Below are 18918 nucleotides of genomic sequence, written 5' to 3' on the forward strand. Positions count from 1 at the left end.
TCTGGCCCCCTCGTCTGACCATCTCGGTTAGGGCGCACGTGATGTGGCCACTTTGGGGAAAGCGCAGGATCTTGCTACCATGCGAACCTCGTATTAAGGAACGACGGACCCTGATCGACAGGGCATGCGTTCGCCACCGCAAGTTTAGTCTTTCATATGATGAAAAAAATGGACTTGGGAGACTCGGGAAAGGTGCGAATAACCAAGCTTTTATCCTCTTGTGAAACCGCCTGACTTGATTTCCATAGAAACCCGATCGCCTGGCGCGAATCAGGGAGAATCAGCGCAAGAGTCGCGCAAGGAAACAGGAGCATATCCGGGAATTGGAACAGAAACTATCCGCTTTCAAGGACGAGGCCAATCGCAAAGATGTTGAACATAGAATTGCGGTCCAGAGGCTTGGGGCGGAGAACAGGAAGCTGAGGCATCTTCTCTCTAGCATGGGACTGCCCTCCACTGCTGTCAGTGAGTACCTCGAGATAGACAGTGATCTGGGGGTGACCCAGAAAGTGGCAATACCTGCCCTTCGACGGCAGGAAGTTAAACGCCAGTCATTCAGCCCTGAGAGGAACAGTCTTCAGTCGATTCCATTTTCAAACAGGGGGGATTCTATCGACGGTAGCGCCCATACAGTTGAACCACATCAGACGAATGATGGACATGGTTCAGGGAACGATTGCAAACCGCTGAAGAATGGCAACTCGTGTGGATCTTCTCAGAGTCATTCAATCTGTGGCTGTCCTCCTAGCGACACAGACCCATGGCCCTCGAATGATGACGTTCTTAACACTACGCTGTGCGCCATTGCAGAAGAGCTCATTCAACAATACAACACGCGCGGCTTAGACATGGAAGAGATTCGCAAAAAGCTCTGGATTGGCTTCTCGAAAGGCTTCAGGGACGATGGGTGCAGGGTGCAAAATCAAGTTCTATTCCAGGTCTTGGACGAAATCAGTAACATGTGAACTGATTATCATTATCTCGCTATTACTTCTATCGCTTTTATATGCCTGCACGTCTGTCACGTCACGTCAATCCCAGCAATTATGGTGCCCACTGCCGTCGCTTGGAAAACCATTTCACGACGTACACCAAGCCAAGGAGTACAGGGACCTCAATGAGCGGTCCAACGGTTGCAGCGAGGGCCTGGTCACTGTCGACACCGAACGTGGCTATCGCCACCGCAATGGCTAGTTCGAAATTGTTGCTTGCGGCAGTGAAGCTTTGTGTGCAGGATAGCTTGTATCCAAAGCCGAAGCGGTGTGTCACCGCCAGGGTCGCCAGGAAGATGACAGAGAAGTACACAATGAGCGGAGCTGCTACTCGAACAACCGATACAATCTGGTGTACCACGTGCCTTCCTTGCGCGGCGAAAAGCACCAAAATGGTGAACAGGAGACCAATCAGCGATAGCGGACCGATCCACGCTAGGAACTTCTTATCGTACCATTCCTTGCTGATCAGGAATCTCAAGGAAAGGCGAGTGACGATGGCCGCTCCCAGTGGGATTCCCAGGAAGACACCAACACTTTTCGCCGCGAGGGAATACTCAATGGTCACGTCGTCGGAGCCACCGATGATACGGATGAAGAAAATCGCAATCGGGGCAAACAGGACCATTTGTAGGATTGAGTTGATTGCGACTAGAATCGCGCAATACTCGCCGTCTCCTCCTGCTAGTCCTGTCCACACGAGCACCTGGAAGTCCGTCAGCAGTGTTCGAGACCATACGCTGGATAATGAGGCCACCATACCATTGCAATACATCGTGCGACTCCGACCAGGATCAAGCCCTCTCGGAGCCCTCTCTCGTCCGGAAGAAATGCCCACGCAAGAGCCAGCTATTTTACTCATCAGCCATGGTCCTGAGTTTGTCTGTCAAAGAGGGCTCACCATAAATAGAGGGGCTATTATCCAGTTGACGATAATACTGAATCCAACCTGGATCCAGAGCGACTTCTCCGAAAATGACCGATGGAGAGTCTCATAGCGGACCTTGCACAGGATGGGATACATCATAACCAGCAGTCCGACAGCTGCAGCCATCAGCAATTCGATATCTTAGCAGATCACCAGTAGAAAATCCCTTACCAATCGGAATCGAAACACCAACAAACTTTCCCCTGTCCAAGGCCTTGCTCGTATTAGGGACGAAATTTCCAAGGATGATGCCAACGGCCATGGCGATGAAGATCCAAAGAGCCAGAAATTGATCCAGGATGCCCAGCTGCTTGAAGGCTGAGGTTGGCTCTCTTTCGTTGCGTTCGCCGTCAACAGTAGAGCATTCCGGACTGTTGCACGTCTCCAGATCGGCTGGCGGACATTTTTCCCCCGTCATCTTATAGTCGGTATGATTTCATTCACAATATGAATTGAGGCCTATATCAGGATGGAGTGGCAGTATATGAGTCGTAGTTTTAGAAACCAATGTCAAATTTGAACACTACTAAGGGATAGCAATATAGGGCTCCACCGAGACAGCTTTTGAGCGGGTAGAATGTCAGAAACCCCCCACCAGCCAATCAGAACGAGGCAGTGACATACCGGTCGTCACGTGGACTAGATCTACATAGATTCAACATCTCGTCCACTTGGCTCTAAGGATTCTTTTACCACATTCTGGTTATCTCGAATCTCTCTGTCCTCCTTGTCCGTTCCAAGGAACTCGCGATGACCTATAACAAAACCAGGAGTTCCATGTGAGAAGACAAGACGCAAGCAAGCATCCCGCAGCTTGTCAACCAATCCTGAAGTATCCTTCAAGTCTGGATCACGAATCGCTCTGATTGATATATTCCACCACTTTGGCACCAAACAAAGCAAAATGCGGGATCTATCGCATTCTACAATTGTTTCGAACTGCGCCTCATTCTCGAAGGTGATCGGATCAAGATGTCTTTTCCCCATGGCAACCGCCCAAACCGGCTCATAATGATGCAAAAGCCGGCCTCTGCGGATATGCCAGCATGGGTCACACTCTGGACGAACTTCTTCCAGGAAAGGGAAGATGGAATTCAACGTTGGCATTAAAAAATCTAGCATAGTCAGTTGCATGTGTCTCAGAAGACCGCAGAAAAAGAAAGAGACTGACAATCTGGGCGATGATAGACCTTCAATACAATTAACTCCAGCCACTCCTCCTCCTTGTCCAGCGACTGACTCAGTGAATCATCAACGGTATCCTGTGAGATCAGTCTAATAAGGTGGGAGCGGAAATCTCGGTCGACGGCTCTGGTCGAATTAGTTATGTTACAAGGATGTTTAGCTCAATCCTTACCGTTGTTCAACCTGGGACTTAACGCACTCCTGTTCACACTTTGATATGCATTTCAAGGGACGGGGTTTACAGGCGTTTACCACGAGAGGCTTTTTCTCAGAGAATGCGTATGACTCAGAGAAGTCATATAAGACTGTGTCATAGAAATCACCCGGGACTCGAAAATGCCGGTCCTTAACGTCTCCATGTGTTACACCGATCCGATGTAAGGCATCCAGGCGACGAAGTCGGTCTTTCAGCAAGGAACAGTACCATTCATATTCAAATGGACTCAGAGGTAGATTCGCAAGAATGTCTGAAAAAGTTTCGGGCAACTCAGTGGTGTTCTCACCCAGAACACGTCGGGAGCGCAAGCTCGGTCTAAGGGCTTCTAACACGACTGCCCGCTGATTCACACTTCCAGAAGAGTATCGTTGCATGTCAGTGACTACACCATGAAACTTTGGAAAGTAGATTCTTTCGTTGGCAGGGCAGAATCGGTAAATGTGGGTATATGCTCGAGCCTCCTGGCAAAACCTATCAAATTCGTGAACGGCATCATCGATAATATCCGGAATACGACGTCCTGCTAGTGCTCTCGGGCGACAGTGAATTCTCTGTAGGGCGTGGCTTCTGGTATAATCGGGAAACTAGAGCCTTGTTAATCCAGGCAAGATGTGCATTGGAAATATCGACTTACAATTTTGCCCACGTATTTTCTGTATCCATTACTCCAAAGCCAGTACACCTGTATGGTTTCATAACTTGTGTATTTCGATTGTCCGGTCTGTCCTCGTACTATGAAGTCTTCATCTTCTGAAAAGAACCGTGGGAAGTCTTTGTCACTATTAGTTTCTGTGCCTTTGATGGACTCTGGAGGGTCGCCGGAGAAAAACCAATCTGTCCAGACAATAGGTTCTTCATCCATGACGAGCATGTACACGCGATTGAACGGATCGACTATCAAGAAAAACCCCGAGCTAAGTCTTGAAATTTGTTGGCGAAGAGTAAAGCTGAGGATGAACATACCGTTTGGGAATATTAGGGAAGGTATAGTCTTTTATAACATGGGGAATTATGGTGTCACAAGGGGTAAGTATATCTCAGCAATCCAGGCAGCAATGGAGACATAGGCAGCAACGGACACGTGATACAAGCTATATAGCTTATAGTTATCATCTCAGAGGTCCAAGTCCACCTTCCCTCGACAAGGTAACAAAGGCTTGACCGCTAACTATGTCACTATCCATACTTAAGGCCGATATAAGCCCCAGATTCTTCCATTTCCTGACCCTGACCGAGTACTTCTACACTTTTCTCAGCAAAGCTTATGCCAGCTAAGATGTCCTATCATTCACTCGAGGACGTAATCAATCATTTTTTTCTGGCTGCACTGTCACACAGGAGGAATGCGACCAAGCAGGGTTACTAGTGTAGCTATGGAACCAGTTCAGCTTCATGGAGTTTTCAGTTACATTGTAACAGCTAGAAAGCATCTTACATAGTTCCAGATTCCCCAGTCTCTTAGATATAGAAGGCCTGGCTCTTGCTAGGAAGATCTACGGAAATGATGTGCCCGCCTGTGTCAACAAAGGTGTGATTGGACCATCGCCTTCCCTCACTATCTGGTATCCGTTAGCTCTAACCCACACTGACCTATGTGAGATGAGATATCATTGTCAATGCTGAATCAGGCGGTATCAATGGGATTGTTGGTTGGGCCGAATCAAAGGTTTTGCCGTTTGGGATGTCTCTCTGGGGCATCCGGAACATGCTGGGTACTATGAACTCAACTGGTTGGCATTACCACAGCAATTCTTCCAGGCTGGAAACCCTTTTCTGGGATACATTCAATAGACACGTGGGGAGGGTCTCTGATGATGATAACCATGCCACGAAGATTGCGGAACGGCCTGGATTGGTTCGTTATGGTTTCACTTGGGAAAATGGTGTTATGGAAAGGCCTGTGAACGAGCAAGATTCCTCGATTCGATAATTGGATGCATTCTTACATCGCCTTAAGGATCGAGTATGAAATGATTATTCCGTCCGAGCATACAGATGTAATAGGCGAGGACCAGTCATTGACCCTGGAAAAAGGCTGTAGTCAATTGAAAAATCGACATGTAGGCGCATGAAAACCACTCAAATGAAAGAAAGATAGTTTGCGGCAGTACCCGGAAAAAAAAGGGCAAGCTCAGGTACAGGAGAATCTCTTCCCTCTTGAGAAAGCCCTAATTATAATTGAATATAGTATGAAATACTCTTGAACATTCTTTAGACAAATGAAATCATATCAATTGATCATGATCTTTCTTCCTGACCATCCTCCCCCCTAACATCAGATAGCCCCTTTCGTCAAAATATCATCTTGTTCCAAAACACGAAAGGCAAACGATCCATTCATGGGTTGATCATCCATAATGCCCGTTTTTTTTTTTTTTTTGTCAAAGCCTATACCCAGAGCGCACTAATATCTTTTGGGGATATAGCCGAAGTTTACCCTGGGTTAGTTAGTAGGTTACTGAAGACGACATCATTCTAGATGTTTGTATAGTTTCCTACACATGATCTACACTGCTTGAGGTTTCCTAGCAAGAAGGATTCACGGGCAGTCATACAATATCAGTAGACCTGAGAAACTCCACGACACTGATAATTATGCGTCAGGAAAAGGCTAACCTGGATTGTATGCCATCCCCATGTAAGGATGTATAAAAGAGGGACCGACGTTGACAAGGGGGCCCGTCTTCGGCCTATTTTTCTCGGCTAATTGGATATCGCTTGTTGTTACGGCTTTGTAGCTCTTCGGCAGTCAGGATCGATGGGTTCCCGACTCCTTGTCAACCCCCCTGCATGGTTACTGGGTTGATTGAGACAGCAGGGGAGAACTCGAACGGGCCCTAGCGGTCAAAGATTCAACCACCTTGTGGATCGTGAACTGCCTTGCCAGGTGATCTGACATGAGTCGCAGATAGAATGTAATTTCCATTGGTTCAAGACCCGATAAATGCCCGCAGATGAAGAACTGCATCGGAGGTCGGCCCGATGGAGTACGGAGGGAAGCCCTGGTGACACCGTAACATTATCCCGGTGGTAATAATGACGTTTGGCTCGATCCATATGGGAGCGACAACCTGATCGATGGTCAAAGCGGCAGGAATTAGATAACAAAAACTAGAGAAGAGGGAAACATCACCACCCTAGGCCGGGGTAGCTAGTCACACACAACCCCATCCGAGTCCTAGCTTCCTTTGTTTGGGGAATCCGGAGTATAACCGTGGCTGGGGAAAGGTTAACTGAGGCCAAGATCGATCTAGTCACAATTACTAGAACCATTACCGGATCTGACGGAACGGTCACCACCCGAGTAGTGATTCGAGGGAGAGAATTGTGTGTGAGATAGTACAGGGTGTGGTATGTGTATTGTCACCATATCTGGTAATCTTTCCCTGGTCTTTCGATATCGCATCCCAACCACAACAACTCCATCGCTCCTGCGGGGGAAAAGGCGTCGCCAAGGACTCTAGATTCATTGCTCGCCTGTGCGCTGGAAATTTTTGCGTGGGATGAGTTGTTATGATGAGTTGGCTCCAACATTCATTCCAAGTTCCTTTCACGCGTCGAGTTGGAAGGGAAGGTATGTCCGATACTACTTGGCTCAGATTGAACCAGGGATATACCTCCTATCTTACCGAAAAGTACCTGAAAGTAACTGATGGTGCCGAGAATGATAGCTCCAGAGGGAACTGGTGGAATAGATGCCCGATAACTACCAACAGTGGGCCACAGGTTGACCGATCCATTATTACAACCCCAGTGTAAGGTACTAAAGATGAAGTCAGTCATCCCTCTCGCGATTAATTTTACCCCCCATGTTGATCACCGTGCCGTACCAAGCAATAGCGGGTCCGCCTTCCCCCCCTTCCTGTTTGTGATTGTAAGACATGGGTACATGGGTCTCTTGGCTGTGAGGTGATCTAGGCTAAAGCCATTAGCTCTCTCAATTGCCTGAAATACATCATTCCTATCGGGTTGTTGTTCTCCTATGCAGGTGGTGTCCGTGGTATTTACCAGCTATTAATATCACCTTTCCCCCTCCTGTGTTGTTCCTTGTTCCCCTCCCCTTTTACATTCTGCCACTCCAGCCTCGCGCAACTTTTTACTCGAGGGTTTGATCGTCCGTTTTCCTCGGATGACCTATATGCGACCATGAAGCTCGGTTGGCTTCAGGTAACTGCCGTGACGGCGGCTTCGGTCGTGAGCGCACAGGTACCAACACATCCCCCACGCTACGGATGACAAGTCGCGTAGGAATTCAATGAGGAGCTTTGGTTCTAATTCCGTGTTCTCTGCAGGGTGATCTCGAGTCCTCGCCTCCATTCTACCCGTCCCCATGGGCCAATGGCCAAGGCGAATGGACGAAATCGTACCAGCGCGCAGTCGAGCTAGTGTCGCAGATGACCTTGGCGGAGAAGGTGAACCTGACGACGGGAACTGGGTGGATGCTGGATAAATGTGTGGGTCAGACGGGTAGTGTTCCAAGGTAGGTGGGCATTGAAATGGTACAAGATTTCGATCGCTGATGGGAGCTAGACTCGGTATTCAATCCATTTGTTTGCAGGATGGCCCCCTGGGTATCCGTTTTGGTAGGTGCCATGTGATCCAACCCCTATAGCTTGTCTGTGTATTAACGGGGCAGGGGACTATAATTCCGCCTTCCCGGCTGGGATCAACGTTGCCGCAACATGGGACAAACAGCTGGCGTACCTTCGGGGCGAGGCGATGGGCCAGGAGTTCAGCGATAAGGGAATTGATGTTCAATTGGGCCCAGCTGCTGGCCCATTGGGCAGACATCCCGATGGGGGTCGCAACTGGGAAGGTTTCTCCCCAGATCCAGCTCTAACTGGTGTGCTCTTTGCGGAGACCATTCGAGGGATCCAGGATGCTGGTGTGATTGCGACGGCCAAGCACTACATTGCAAACGAGCAGGAGCATTTCCGCCAAACGCCCGAGGCTGAGGGCCTTGGCTTTGAAATTTCCGACACTCTAAGCTCCAACATCGATGACAAGACCATGCACGAGTTGTATCTCTGGTAAGTAGATCTTTTGGGAATTTTATCTGATCTTTGACTGACCATCCGCAGGCCTTTCGCCGATGCTGTGCGAGGTAGGGAGCTTCTGACACAGCTATAATTCAAATGCTAATCTTGTTCAGCTGGCGTCGGAGCGATCATGTGCTCTTACAACCAAATCAACAACAGCTATGGCTGTCAAAACAGCCAGACGCTGAACAAGCTTCTCAAAGCGGAGCTGGGTTTCCAGGGCTTCGTCATGAGCGACTGGAGTGCCCATCATAGCGGTGTTGGTGCCGCTCTGGCTGGTATGGATATGTCGATGCCTGGCGATATCACTTTCAACGATGGTCTGTCTTTCTACGGAACGAATCTGACCATTGGGGTCCTGAATGGCACGATCCCACAATGGCGGGTGGACGATATGGCTGTCCGTATCATGGCCGCTTACTACAAGGTCGGCCGTGATCGCCTCCACACTCCGCCGAACTTTAGCTCGTGGACGCGTGATGAGTTTGGTTTTGAGCACAACGCGGTCTCGGACGGAGCCTACGAGAGGGTGAATCACTTTGTGGATGTGCAGCGAGATCATGCTCAGATCATCCGTCGCGTTGGTGCCGACAGCGTGGTCTTGTTGAAGAACACAGGCGCGCTGCCCATGAGTGGCAAGGAGAAGAAGGTCAGTATTCTAGGCGAGGATGCGGGCTCCAACCCCTGGGGTGCCAATGGCTGCGACGATCGCGGATGCGACAACGGCACGCTTGCCATGGCCTGGGGCAGTGGCACGGCCGAGTTCCCCTACCTCGTGACCCCCGAGCAGGCGATCCAGAGCCAAGTGATCAATGGCCGGGGCAACGCGTTTGCGGTGACCGACAACTGGGCTCTGGACCAGATGGCCAAGGTGGCTGCCCAGTCGAGCGTGGCTCTTGTTTTCGTCAATGCCGATGCGGGCGAGGCGTTCATTAGTGTGGACGGGAACAACGGTGACCGCAAGAACCTGACGCTCTGGAAGAACGGCGAGGAAGTCATCAAGACCGCGGCCAAGAGCTGCAACAACACCGTGGTGGTGATCCACTCGGTCGGGCCGGTTCTGATCGATCAATGGTATGAACACCCCAACGTGACCGGGATCCTCTGGGCTGGTCTGCCCGGCCAGGAATCGGGCAACTCCATCGCCGATGTGCTGTACGGTCGTGTCAATCCCGGTGCCAAAACTCCGTTTACCTGGGGCAAGACGCGTGAGGCTTATGGTGCTCCATTGGTCACCAAGCCTAATAATGGCAAGGGCGCCCCGCAGGCCGACTTCACCGAGGGCGTCTTCATTGACTACCGCCGGTTTGACCAGAAGAACGAGACTCCCATTTATGAGTTCGGCTACGGTCTGAGTTACACCACCTTTAGGTTCTCCAATCTCCATGTCTCGCCTCTGAAGGGCGCAGCGTACCAGCCGGCCTCGGGCAAGACCGGAGCGGCCCCGAAATTGGGCAAGACCGGCAAGGCGTCTGACTATCAATATCCCAAGGGATTGCACCGCGTCCGCCAATTCATCTACCCCTGGTTGAATTCGACTGATTTGAAATCATCCTCCGGCGATCCTCACTACGACGAGGACATCGCCAAGTGGGTGCCCGAGGGATCGCACGATAGCTCCCCCCAGCCTATCCTGCCTGCCGGCGGTGGCGCAGGGGGCAATCCACGTCTGTATGAGGACCTGTTCCGAGTATCTGTCACCATCACAAACACGGGGAATGTCATGGGTGATGAAGTTCCTCAATTGGTAAGACGCAACACCGCCCAACAGTAACTCAAATACTAATTCAATATAGTACGTATCTCTCGGTGGCCCCAACGAGCCCAAGAAGGTGCTGCGCAAGTTTGAACGCCTGCACCTGGCCCCCTCGCAGCAGGTTGTGTGGTCGACGACGCTGAGCCGTCGGGATCTTTCCAACTGGGACGTGCAGAAGCAGGATTGGGTTATCACTCCTTATCATAAGGAGATCTTTGTGGGCAGCTCATCTCGACAGCTGCCCCTCCATGCATCTTTGCCCGCTGTGCAGTAGGGTGGATTCTATTCGCTTGTACAGATTTTGGATGTACATTGGATAAACGTGGGCTATCAGTCTGGGTGGCCTCACAATACATTTCTGCATTCTTCACTTCTTTTCTTATTATTAATTTATTATGACCACTTCCATAATAACTATATCTGAAGCAAATTCGTAGTTGTAATTGTCTAGACCATCATGATCGATACTAGTATCTAAACTTGGACGTGCCGAGGTCTTGGCGTTAGCATCAATCGACGTCATCTCCTCCGGCCACCTTGACCCTTCGCACCCTTCTCTCCGACTCTCTTCCGCCAGACCCAATTCCCTCCCCTGTCGACTTCTAATTACAATCTTCTACACCCATACCCACAGACCTCTAACTTTCCATATATCCACTAATTCCATCCACCCCCACAACCGAACGAGGAACAAACAACCTACAGCAAAAGGGGGTCGAAAGGGAAGAACCAAGAAAAAAAAAATCGACAGACAAAAGACAACAGACACCATGGCCACCTCAACAAGACCACCACCACCAACATCACCCACCCAACAACAACAAAAACAAATCCCAGCCTACCTCCTCCTCGCCTACCCAGCCACCCTCCTCCTCGGCTCTCTCTTCTCCGTCCTCTCCCCGACAGCAGCCGGCTCCCGCGACAACACGCCCTCCGCGATGCACACCGCCGGCGTCGCGGGCCCCCACAAACCACCACCCCCGGTGAACTACTTCGCGCGCAAAGACAACATCTTCAACGCGTACTTTGTCAAAATCGGCTGGTTGTGGATGACAGCCGCTTTTGCGTCGCTGGTCGTCTCGCAGCCGGCTTACACGACGGCGGTGACGGCGGCGCAGCGCCCGCGTAGGATAGCGCAGGCTGTGGGGCGGTATGCGCTGGCCACGCTGGCTTGGTATCTGACGACGCAGTGGTGTTTTGGGCCGGCGGTCATCGATCGCGGGTTTGTGATTACTGGTGGTGGGTGTGGTGGTGGCAGCAGTAGTATCAGTGATGCGGATGGGCTGACGGCGTTGGTGACTGCTGCTGCTTGTAAGGGGGCTGGGGGGCGGTGGAGTGGGGGGCATGATGTTAGTGGGCATGTTTTTATGTTGGTGCTTGTTACTGGGGTTTTGGGGTTTGAGGGGGTTGGGGCTAGGGTGGGTAATGGGGTGAGCAGTGGGGGGGAAGAGGAGAAGGAGGTGGGAAAGAAGGAGGACCAGGAGGTTGTGAGGAAGTGGGCGGGGAGGTTTGTGGGGGTTGTTTTTGGGCTGAGTTGGTGGATGTTGTTGATGACTGCTATTTGGTTTCATACTTGGTTGGAGAAGGTGAGTTCCCTTATTTGTATTCGAAGTTTGTTGGTTGTGGTTACTTGATGGCTAATGTTTTGAAACAGTGGAATGGGCTTTTCCTCGCTCTGGCTACCATCTATTCGATCTACATCTTGCCTCGACGCGTTGGGGCATGGAGGGACGTGGTAGGAGTTCCGGGAGTATAGATTATACATACTCTGACTTCGTCCTTAGCGGCGTTGGTATACAAGGGCCGATCGGTTGATTGATTGGTACATTCTTATTTGTTTGTACGGATATACTAGAGCTTAACTACACTATTCCACAACGACTCCACTATGACCTACGCAACGCATACAATATACCTAATCTAGTTGCATCCAATCTCACTGCTCAGGTAAACCACTAGGCTCCGGACCCAAGTATCCCCGTTGAAAAGCTATACCCATCAGCCTCAGTCCCTACCATTCCCCTTACAGACCAGACGAAAACTCACCTCCAGGAATCAGCGCCGCGGCATACATAACCCGCGTAATAGGCCGCAGGTCCTCCGGCGTGGTACTACTCTCCGACGACATCCGCATGTACGGATTCCACGCGTCGAGAATCGCCTGTGCGTATTTGGTGAGGTCTACCGCGCGGTCTTTCTCGGATGACTGCCCCGCCATGCACTGGAGGCCGAGACCGGTTCCGAACTCGCGGAAGGCGAGACGGCGCTGGATGTTGCGGTTGAGGTAGTGGTCGAGTTCGAAGAGTTCGTCTTGCAATCTTATCAGCATCACTCGACCTCAACTGTGAAATGAGAGAGAGGGAAACAGGGGGGGAAAGAGAGAAAGAAAGAAATACAAAACTGCTCAAAACACTGCTCCGCCAACCTCGTCGCCCACGCCTCCTTCTCCACAAACCAATGCGCTGTCCACATCGACATTCCCAAATCCAACGGATCAGACGACACAAAATGCGACCCCTTCCTCGCCATCACTCGTCTATAATCCTCAATCTCATCCTCCAAGACGGGACCCCTCCTCTCAGCGGCCTGCAGCAGTCTAAACACGACGAATCCATCCAGAGGATCCAAATTTCCCTCCGACGAAACCAACGGCCTCGACAAATCCGCCGCCATCTTCCACACCATCCTGGGGCGGGCTGACTCGCGGTGCAGGACGAATTTGGGGTGGATGGCGCGCGCGAGGGAGACCGCTTGGTGGTTGTATGTTGCGTCGCCTGTGGCTAGGGAGAGCCGGTTGAGCGCAAACATCCAGAGGGTTAGGTAGTGGTGGTATTGGCCGTCGCCGTCGGGGCCGTGCTCTTCTTGTTTGCCGATGCGGAGGCCGCCGCCGAGGGGGTTGCTTTCTGAGGCGCCTGGGAGGCGGGTGGGGTTGTCGGTGTTGCGTGTGCGGCCGAGGATGTCGTGGACTGTGTGGACGAGGCGGCGGGCGAGGGTGAGGTAGGGATTGTTCTCATTGTTACTGGTACTGTGGCGAGAGATCTCGCGGTGGAGGGTGATGAAGTTGAGGACGCCGAATGCGTCTGTCCAGAGGTAGCGCCCCTTGTGGCCGCCGGAGTTGGGGGGCGGGGTCCATGTTTGGGGATCGGGGATGGAGTGCAGATTGGGACCGTAGAGGGATTGTTGGGCGGCGAGGAAGCGGTCGAGTCGGGATGGTGGTGTGGTAGATGTCATTGTTCTGGTTGGGAGATTTGGTGTTTTTTGGATGTATTTGGGGATGGATCTTGGTATCCTCATGTTAGGTTATGGGGGAGTCGTGTAGGTTGTAACTTGTTCGATTGGGCGATATACGGTCTAGATGGTCCAGAGCGGGATGAAGTCATCATGATCTCTTATCGCCTTAGGGCTGATTTCCGTTTCGAGTAATCATTTTGGACTTAGCTGAGTATGCTTAGAGAATTGTAATGAAATGGTTCAGTAATATCCTGCAGTGGTATCTTGATTCTGAATGTGAATTGTAGGCTGGATCGCATCATGACCAACTCGACTCCTGGTGACGTATATGAAACGAACGTTGCAGGTTGATGGCGAACAGTGCGCAGGACCTCATGCAGATCATGTTTCCCACCGAGCATGTCCTAGCTGCATGCATGGGGTTATTGTTCCAGAATAACGGAAGGATGGTGTGAATATACTACTCGCATGCGCGTTCTGCAGTCAGGTACGAATGCTCTTTTTCGAGCTCGATGTCATCACTGTAGCGACGGTCGGTGCTGTTTCATCTCGAAACTATGACGAATGATCGATTAGACCGATTGTGAATTCAGTATGTTCAAACCGCATTCGATTTGCACGTATTCTATAAATCATGGAGATTAGCGCCCAGATGCTTTTCGAATTGCTCGGATGCTGGTTGAGAAGACATGATGGGTTAGTTTGTGAGATAACGGCGCTTACGTTCAACTTGAAGAACCATGGATGTCTAGATAAGGGCGGACTACGTATAATAGAGTCAGCATCTCTCAGGATATCAGGATCGAGAGAGAACGATCCCAGACCTCATCTATATCTTCCATTACCAGATTGGGTAGGGTTATGCTATGCTGTATGTGGTTAGTATAGTCATTTAGCACAGCTGACTCAGCCGCTCACCGCCCACGGCACTGGCGTCATTATTTTTGTTTACTTTTCGCCCGAATCTCTCGCTTTCTCTCCCTTGATTCCCGCATCATCCCGTCCATCATCGTCTTTCATTCTTCATCCCACTTATCCATGATCTGATCTTCATCATCATTCTTGTACAATTAATCCACTTGCACAACTCTACTCGATTGACCTCGCCTTCTTCCTACCCCCTCGCGACATCATGGCGATTCGTCGCTCCGCCCGCCTGCGTGGTCGCTCGACCTCTGCGGTATGTCCTCCCCCGAAATAGAAGTTGTTTATGTCGGATGCGCGCCCTTGCATCATTCGCGACTACTGGCTGATCCTTATTTATCTTGATAGGAACCGCAGGCTACCCCAGAGCCGACGACTAACAATAACAACACTCCCAAGAACAACGTCAACAATAATCAAGACGCCCCTAGCAACCGCCACCAGACAGATAAGCTTCCATCCGTCATGGAGCACGATGAGACCCCTGCCCTCGAGGACTTTCCTGTCGTCCCTAAACACGCGCCGGGCACGCCTCTTAAATCCGCTCCGCTCAAGTCGACTACCCCCAAACCCACTCCGTTGAAGTCCACTCCGTTGAAATCCACTCCTCTCAAGTCCATTCAAAGATCCCCCGCCAAAACTCCCACGAGCGTGCTTACCCGCCCCCCTCACCAAGAGATGCACCCCAGTAAGGTGCACCAAAGCACCACCAAGCAGGCCGATTCGGGTCTGATCCTGGGCTTCAACCCCATCAAGAAGGACGCGTCGGGCAATGTGGTAAAGAACAATGTTCAAGACACCCCCACCAAGGCCAATGCCTCTCCCGCTTCCACCCACTTCGGCACCCCGGGGTTCGAGTTCAAGTTTGCCTCGCAGGAATCAGAGCTCAGCGATGAAGCCAGGAAGCTCATGGAGAGCGTCCGTGGAGATGTCGCCAAGATCAAGGCCCAGATGATCCAGAATCAGGCCAATGAACCCGAACACGAACTCCAGTCCGCAGACCGCATATTCGCGCACCCCAAGGGCCAGGCCAGCCGCTTCAGCAACGCTCACATGGCCGAATTCAAGAAGATGGACTCCATCGCCGGACACGCGTCTGCCTTCCGTGCCACCCCTGGCCGCTTCCAGCCTCTGCAGAAGACCCTCAAACGCACCAACTCCAAAGCGCGTCTCGATGAGCCCGAGAGTCAGGGTTCGCCCAGCAAGTCGGCTCGTAAGCCTTCCCCCGCCGACGCGCCGGCGGCGGGTGCCAAGCGAGTCAAGCACGACAGCTCGGATGACGCGTCGACTCGCCGTCCAACCACGGCCGATACCCCTTCGAAGCCTGTGCAGGCGCGTCCCCGTCCTCGTCCTCGTTCCACGGTCCGCAGCTCGCTGCTCACCCCGACCCGGGCCTCGTCTATGCGCGCTGCGACCAGCCTCAAGCCACCTCGCACCAGTATGATCCCGTCGCTGGCACGGTCGCCTATCTCGAAGCCGTCGGATGTGCCGCACACCCCACGCACAGAATTCAACCCTCGATTCAAGAGCAACCTCCCCTCGCTGGGCAACCTCAAATCGATTCTTCGACGTCACCAGCCCCTCTTCTCTCGCGACCCGGCCAAGATCGCCTCAGGTACCCATGTGGCTGCCCCGGACTTTACCTCCAGCATGATTTTCGGCGCGCCTCACGAAGACGGCTCAAACGAGCTGGCGCGGACGCCGTCGCCGAAGAAGCGTGTGGAATTCAACTTCAGCACCAACGCGCCAGAAGGGCCCCCCGAGTCGCCGTCGCCCTCGAAGATTCCTAAATCAGCGCGATCTTTGGAGCCCGTCTCCACGGACGTGGTCTATCCGACCCTACCAACCTTAACCCCGGAGCGAGGCTCGACTGAAGTGCGGTCGCCGTCCATCCGCCACGTCCGCCCCTCCGACGCCACGGCTGACACCCAGCTTCCCGAGGTCTCGGGCATTCCCCATGGCATTCGCCACAAGAAAGGCAACCACGAGACCTCTGAGGCCCCACGTGATCCCAACGGACCCGACATCGCTGGGATCCCTCATGGCATTGGCCATCGCAAGCGGGTGCGGGAAGATGTTGACGACGAGGTTGACACCGAGAACGTGCCGCCCGAGGAGCCGGTTGAAGGGCGCAGCATCAAGCGCGTCAAACTTGTGCCAACCCCCGCCAAGCTTGCCCCTACTCCTTCCAAACTTGCCCCTACTCCTTCCAAGCTTGCACCAACTCCTGCCAAGCTTGCACCAACTCCCGCCAAGCCCAGCCCCAGTCCGTTCAAGTCTCGTTCCCACACTCCGCAGCGATCGAATTCCATCACCAGCAGGGGCACGCCGTCCAGCGCGCGACCCAAGAGCCGGGGAGCGCTCAGCATGAGTCGACTGAACATGCTGTCCCAGCCTAAGAGCCGCCCATGACCTCGTCTCCCAGAATAACTCACGAACTCCACGCGATGGTTTTGACAACTGTCTTCAATTCATGACCTGCTTTTCTCTCCTATTTGTACAATGGCGTGACATGCAGCGGGTTCATCTCTGTTTCTGTATCATAATTACCTGGGAGCCACCATTTCACACGACCGTGACTGATTGAATATTTTTGCTGGCGCTGGGATGCATCTGGCATGCGGATGGCGTTTACATTGACTACTCTTTCCGTTCGACTGGAAGATCAATAGTCTGGAGTTGATTGATACTGTTTGATTTTAACCATGCTGCATTTGTGGACAATTGCATTGCTCTATTTTATCCTGGTTTATCTAAGACTGTAGTGTCCCGTAGATGTATCATGCACACATTGCCTTCCTCTTTCTTACCCAGTAACCAAGATAAAGAGTACAACTTCTAACCTATGTATTTGATTCCAAAGATGATCAATACCCACCACTCCCCCCTCCAACCTCACTACCACCCCCAGCAACGCCCAAATTCCTCATCATACCCTCCTCAAAGGCCCCCACATCCGTCATGATCGAGATCATATCGAAGCCTTGCTGGGCTCTTTCACGGGCTTGTTCGCCGTTTGTGCCTGATGACACCGTTAGTCCTGTCTATCCAGGAGAGAACAAGAACAACTCCCCTAGAGGAGAGCCTGGGAGAAAAAGGGGGAGGGGGGGGGACTCACAAAAAATAGCAGCAGTCTTTCCTGCGCTCTTGGCAGCCTTCAGAATCCGCTGAATAGCAGCTTCGTGTTCGTCTCCGCCGCGCACGACGCCCATTTGTTTGGCGAGGTCGAAGGGGCCTACATATGTTCCCTCGTCAGCCATAAAAAAAAAATTTTTGAAAAAAAAGAAAAAAAGAAAGAGAGAAAGAGAGAAAAGAAAAAAAGAACAAACCAATAAGAACCCCATCCAACCCATCCACCCTCGCAATCTCCTCCACATTATCCACCCCCCTCTGCGACTCAATCTGCACCATTACAACCAAGCTATCATTGGCAGCGTCGTCGTATGCCACTGCTGCAGCCGCGTCGGGGAGCGAGTGAGCCGCGAAGGCGGGGCCGTACCCTCTGCTTCCAACGGGTGGGTATTTGGTGTATTGCACTATGCGAGAGGCGTCTTCCTATTCATTTTTTTTTTGTCTTTTAGTTTCTTTGAACTTGGGGGAAGAAGAATAAAGAAAGAAAGAAAGAAAGAAAGAAAGAAAGAAAGAAAGACGACTAACAGCTGAATGACACATAGGCGTCAAAATCCCATGAGCCCCCGCATCAAGCGCCCTCTTGATCATCCACTCTTCGCCCCAGGGGACGCGAATGATGGGGCTGGCGTTGCAGGAGCCGATTGCTGTTGTTAGCTTTAACTTACTGTTAGCACTGCCATTTATTTCCATATGCAACTGAATAGTTTCTTTTTTTTTAAAGAAAAAAAGAAAAGTAAAAAAGTAGGTCAATAAGGAAGTAGAGAAAGAGTAAAACACACCTCATAATACTCCCTATCGGTAATAAGCCCATGCTCTCCATCAACTAACACCCAGCTGAGCTTGTGCGGGGATGATGCGGCCGAGGCAGCGCGGAGGATGATTCGCGCTGCTGGGGCGCTGGGGAGCCTGTTTTTTTATTCATTGTTAGCAGGCATTACTCTCGCGTTTCTCAATGTTGTTCTTGTTGTTCTTATATATGGCTTTTTTTCTTGCTGTAGATGGAACGAAGTGCATTTATATGGAGCGGAGGAGGGGGAGGGTATGGATACTCACATCAACCAGAACCCAAAGGCAGTCTGCTTGCTTTGCAGGGTTGTGGTGATAGGTGTTTTGAAAGACATCTTGATATCTAATATTGAGCTCTGCTGTCTGGGTCTGGGTAAGAATTGAATGAATGAAATGAATGAATACTGTAGACAGCGGGGTATAAATGGTATAAATAGGATGAGGGGAAGATACTATTCGGATGTATGGGGAAGGCTGGAAAGGGTTTAGTGTGGGGGTCGGAAGTTCTCCGCTTGTATTAATTATCATCAATACATTCATTATTTTTGTTTAGTTAGTAAATATTGATTAGAAAAAGTATTGAATAGTTGTGATGATGAAGTGTATGTGCAATTCCTTCCATCATAAATAAAAGTATAACTAGAATACATACAGTACAGATCAAGAAAGAAAGAAAAAGATGAAAACCAACCCATCCAGACTACCCACTACTGTGGCAGGCAGTCAGT

The 18918-nt window shown here is 51.3% G+C and overlaps 8 protein-coding genes across 8 annotated transcripts; 4 read left to right on the forward strand and 4 right to left on the reverse strand.

The window, feature by feature from the left end:
* Positions 1-181: 181 nt before the first annotated feature.
* On the forward strand, positions 182-1004 carry BDW47DRAFT_43797 (uncharacterized protein). Its single transcript, XM_024819035.1, has one exon. It carries the CDS (start codon positions 441-443, stop codon positions 963-965), a length of 525 nt encoding a protein of 174 aa, XP_024676019.1. The 5' UTR covers positions 182-440; the 3' UTR covers positions 966-1004.
* Positions 1005-2451, reverse strand: BDW47DRAFT_43800 (arsenic resistance protein). Its single transcript, XM_024819036.1, has 4 exons — positions 2092-2451; positions 1894-2036; positions 1755-1841; positions 1005-1698 (listed from the first exon to the last, which is right to left on the reverse strand). The coding sequence occupies exons 1-4, from the start codon at positions 2336-2338 to the stop codon at positions 1045-1047; spliced, it is 1131 nt and encodes a 376-aa protein (XP_024676020.1). The 5' UTR covers positions 2339-2451; the 3' UTR covers positions 1005-1044.
* Positions 2306-4278, reverse strand: BDW47DRAFT_43803 (uncharacterized protein). Its single transcript, XM_024819037.1, has 4 exons — positions 3957-4278; positions 3278-3906; positions 3092-3231; positions 2306-3035 (listed from the first exon to the last, which is right to left on the reverse strand). The coding sequence occupies exons 1-4, from the start codon at positions 4191-4193 to the stop codon at positions 2566-2568; spliced, it is 1476 nt and encodes a 491-aa protein (XP_024676021.1). The 5' UTR covers positions 4194-4278; the 3' UTR covers positions 2306-2565.
* Positions 4279-7012: 2734 nt separating this feature from the next.
* On the forward strand, positions 7013-10488 carry BDW47DRAFT_98975 (beta-glucosidase). The gene is made up of 7 exons (XM_024820779.1): positions 7013-7528; positions 7615-7802; positions 7853-7905; positions 7959-8352; positions 8404-8426; positions 8475-10108; positions 10158-10488. Exons 1-7 carry the CDS (start codon positions 7469-7471, stop codon positions 10389-10391), a joined length of 2586 nt encoding a protein of 861 aa, XP_024676022.1. The 5' UTR covers positions 7013-7468; the 3' UTR covers positions 10392-10488.
* Positions 10489-10887: 399 nt separating this feature from the next.
* BDW47DRAFT_122443 (putative inositol phospholipid biosynthesis protein Scs3) lies at positions 10888-11873 on the forward strand (the record flags this gene model as incomplete). The annotated part of the gene is made up of 2 exons (XM_024815834.1): positions 10888-11703; positions 11772-11873. 2 exons carry the CDS (start codon positions 10888-10890, stop codon positions 11871-11873), a joined length of 918 nt encoding a protein of 305 aa, XP_024676023.1.
* On the reverse strand, positions 11574-13390 carry BDW47DRAFT_98979 (uncharacterized protein). Its single transcript, XM_024820780.1, has 4 exons — positions 12514-13390; positions 12164-12427; positions 11770-12106; positions 11574-11701 (listed from the first exon to the last, which is right to left on the reverse strand). The coding sequence occupies exons 1-3, from the start codon at positions 13346-13348 to the stop codon at positions 12054-12056; spliced, it is 1152 nt and encodes a 383-aa protein (XP_024676024.1). The 5' UTR covers positions 13349-13390; the 3' UTR covers positions 11574-11701; positions 11770-12053.
* Positions 13391-14358: 968 nt separating this feature from the next.
* BDW47DRAFT_43840 (uncharacterized protein) lies at positions 14359-17042 on the forward strand. Its single transcript, XM_024819038.1, has 2 exons — positions 14359-14528; positions 14621-17042. The coding sequence occupies exons 1-2, from the start codon at positions 14481-14483 to the stop codon at positions 16682-16684; spliced, it is 2112 nt and encodes a 703-aa protein (XP_024676025.1). The 5' UTR covers positions 14359-14480; the 3' UTR covers positions 16685-17042.
* A 97-nt stretch (positions 17043-17139) lies between these two features.
* On the reverse strand, positions 17140-18525 carry BDW47DRAFT_122446 (HpcH/HpaI aldolase family protein; the record flags this gene model as incomplete). Its single annotated transcript, XM_024815835.1, has 6 exons — positions 17140-17294; positions 17391-17507; positions 17602-17827; positions 17930-18058; positions 18184-18310; positions 18458-18525. 6 exons carry the CDS (start codon positions 18523-18525, stop codon positions 17140-17142), a joined length of 822 nt encoding a protein of 273 aa, XP_024676026.1.
* Between the last annotated feature and the right edge of the window lie 393 nt (positions 18526-18918).

This window comes from Aspergillus candidus (genome assembly GCF_002847045.1).
Source record: "Aspergillus candidus strain CBS 102.13 unplaced genomic scaffold BDW47scaffold_3, whole genome shotgun sequence".
Taxonomy (NCBI): Eukaryota; Fungi; Ascomycota; class Eurotiomycetes; order Eurotiales; family Aspergillaceae; genus Aspergillus; species Aspergillus candidus.

Bases quoted from the DNA above. Each gene is read 5' to 3' on its own strand.
- BDW47DRAFT_43797 (XM_024819035.1), top strand. From the start codon at position 441: ATGGGACTGCCCTCCACTGCTGTCAGTGAGTACCTCGAGATAGACAGT.
- BDW47DRAFT_43800 (XM_024819036.1), bottom strand. From the start codon at position 2,338: ATGACGGGGGAAAAATGTCCGCCAGCCGATCTGGAGACGTGCAACAGT. The intron at 1,842-1,893 runs GTGAGCCCTCTT...TGAGTAAAATAG, and splicing joins TAATAGCCCCTCTATTTATG to CTGGCTCTTGCGTGGGCATT. The intron at 1,699-1,754 runs GTATGGTGGCCT...ACGGACTTCCAG, and splicing joins TCGCACGATGTATTGCAATG to GTGCTCGTGTGGACAGGACT.
- BDW47DRAFT_43803 (XM_024819037.1), bottom strand. From the start codon at position 4,193: ATGCTCGTCATGGATGAAGAACCTATTGTCTGGACAGATTGGTTTTTC. The intron at 3,232-3,277 runs GTAAGGATTGAG...TAATTCGACCAG, and splicing joins AAGTCCCAGGTTGAACAACG to AGCCGTCGACCGAGATTTCC. The intron at 3,036-3,091 runs GTCAGTCTCTTT...TGACTATGCTAG, and splicing joins GGTCTATCATCGCCCAGATT to ATTTTTTAATGCCAACGTTG.
- BDW47DRAFT_98975 (XM_024820779.1), top strand. From the start codon at position 7,469: ATGAAGCTCGGTTGGCTTCAGGTAACTGCCGTGACGGCGGCTTCGGTC. The intron at 7,906-7,958 runs GTAGGTGCCATG...TTAACGGGGCAG, and splicing joins CCCCCTGGGTATCCGTTTTG to GGGACTATAATTCCGCCTTC. The intron at 8,427-8,474 runs GTAGGGAGCTTC...AATCTTGTTCAG, and splicing joins TTTCGCCGATGCTGTGCGAG to CTGGCGTCGGAGCGATCATG.
- BDW47DRAFT_98979 (XM_024820780.1), bottom strand. From the start codon at position 13,348: ATGACATCTACCACACCACCATCCCGACTCGACCGCTTCCTCGCCGCC. The intron at 12,428-12,513 runs GTATTTCTTTCT...TAAGATTGCAAG, and splicing joins GCAGTGTTTTGAGCAGTTTT to ACGAACTCTTCGAACTCGAC. The intron at 12,107-12,163 runs GTGAGTTTTCGT...TGATGGGTATAG, and splicing joins CGCGGCGCTGATTCCTGGAG to CTTTTCAACGGGGATACTTG.
- BDW47DRAFT_43840 (XM_024819038.1), top strand. From the start codon at position 14,481: ATGGCGATTCGTCGCTCCGCCCGCCTGCGTGGTCGCTCGACCTCTGCG. The intron at 14,529-14,620 runs GTATGTCCTCCC...TTATCTTGATAG, and splicing joins GTGGTCGCTCGACCTCTGCG to GAACCGCAGGCTACCCCAGA.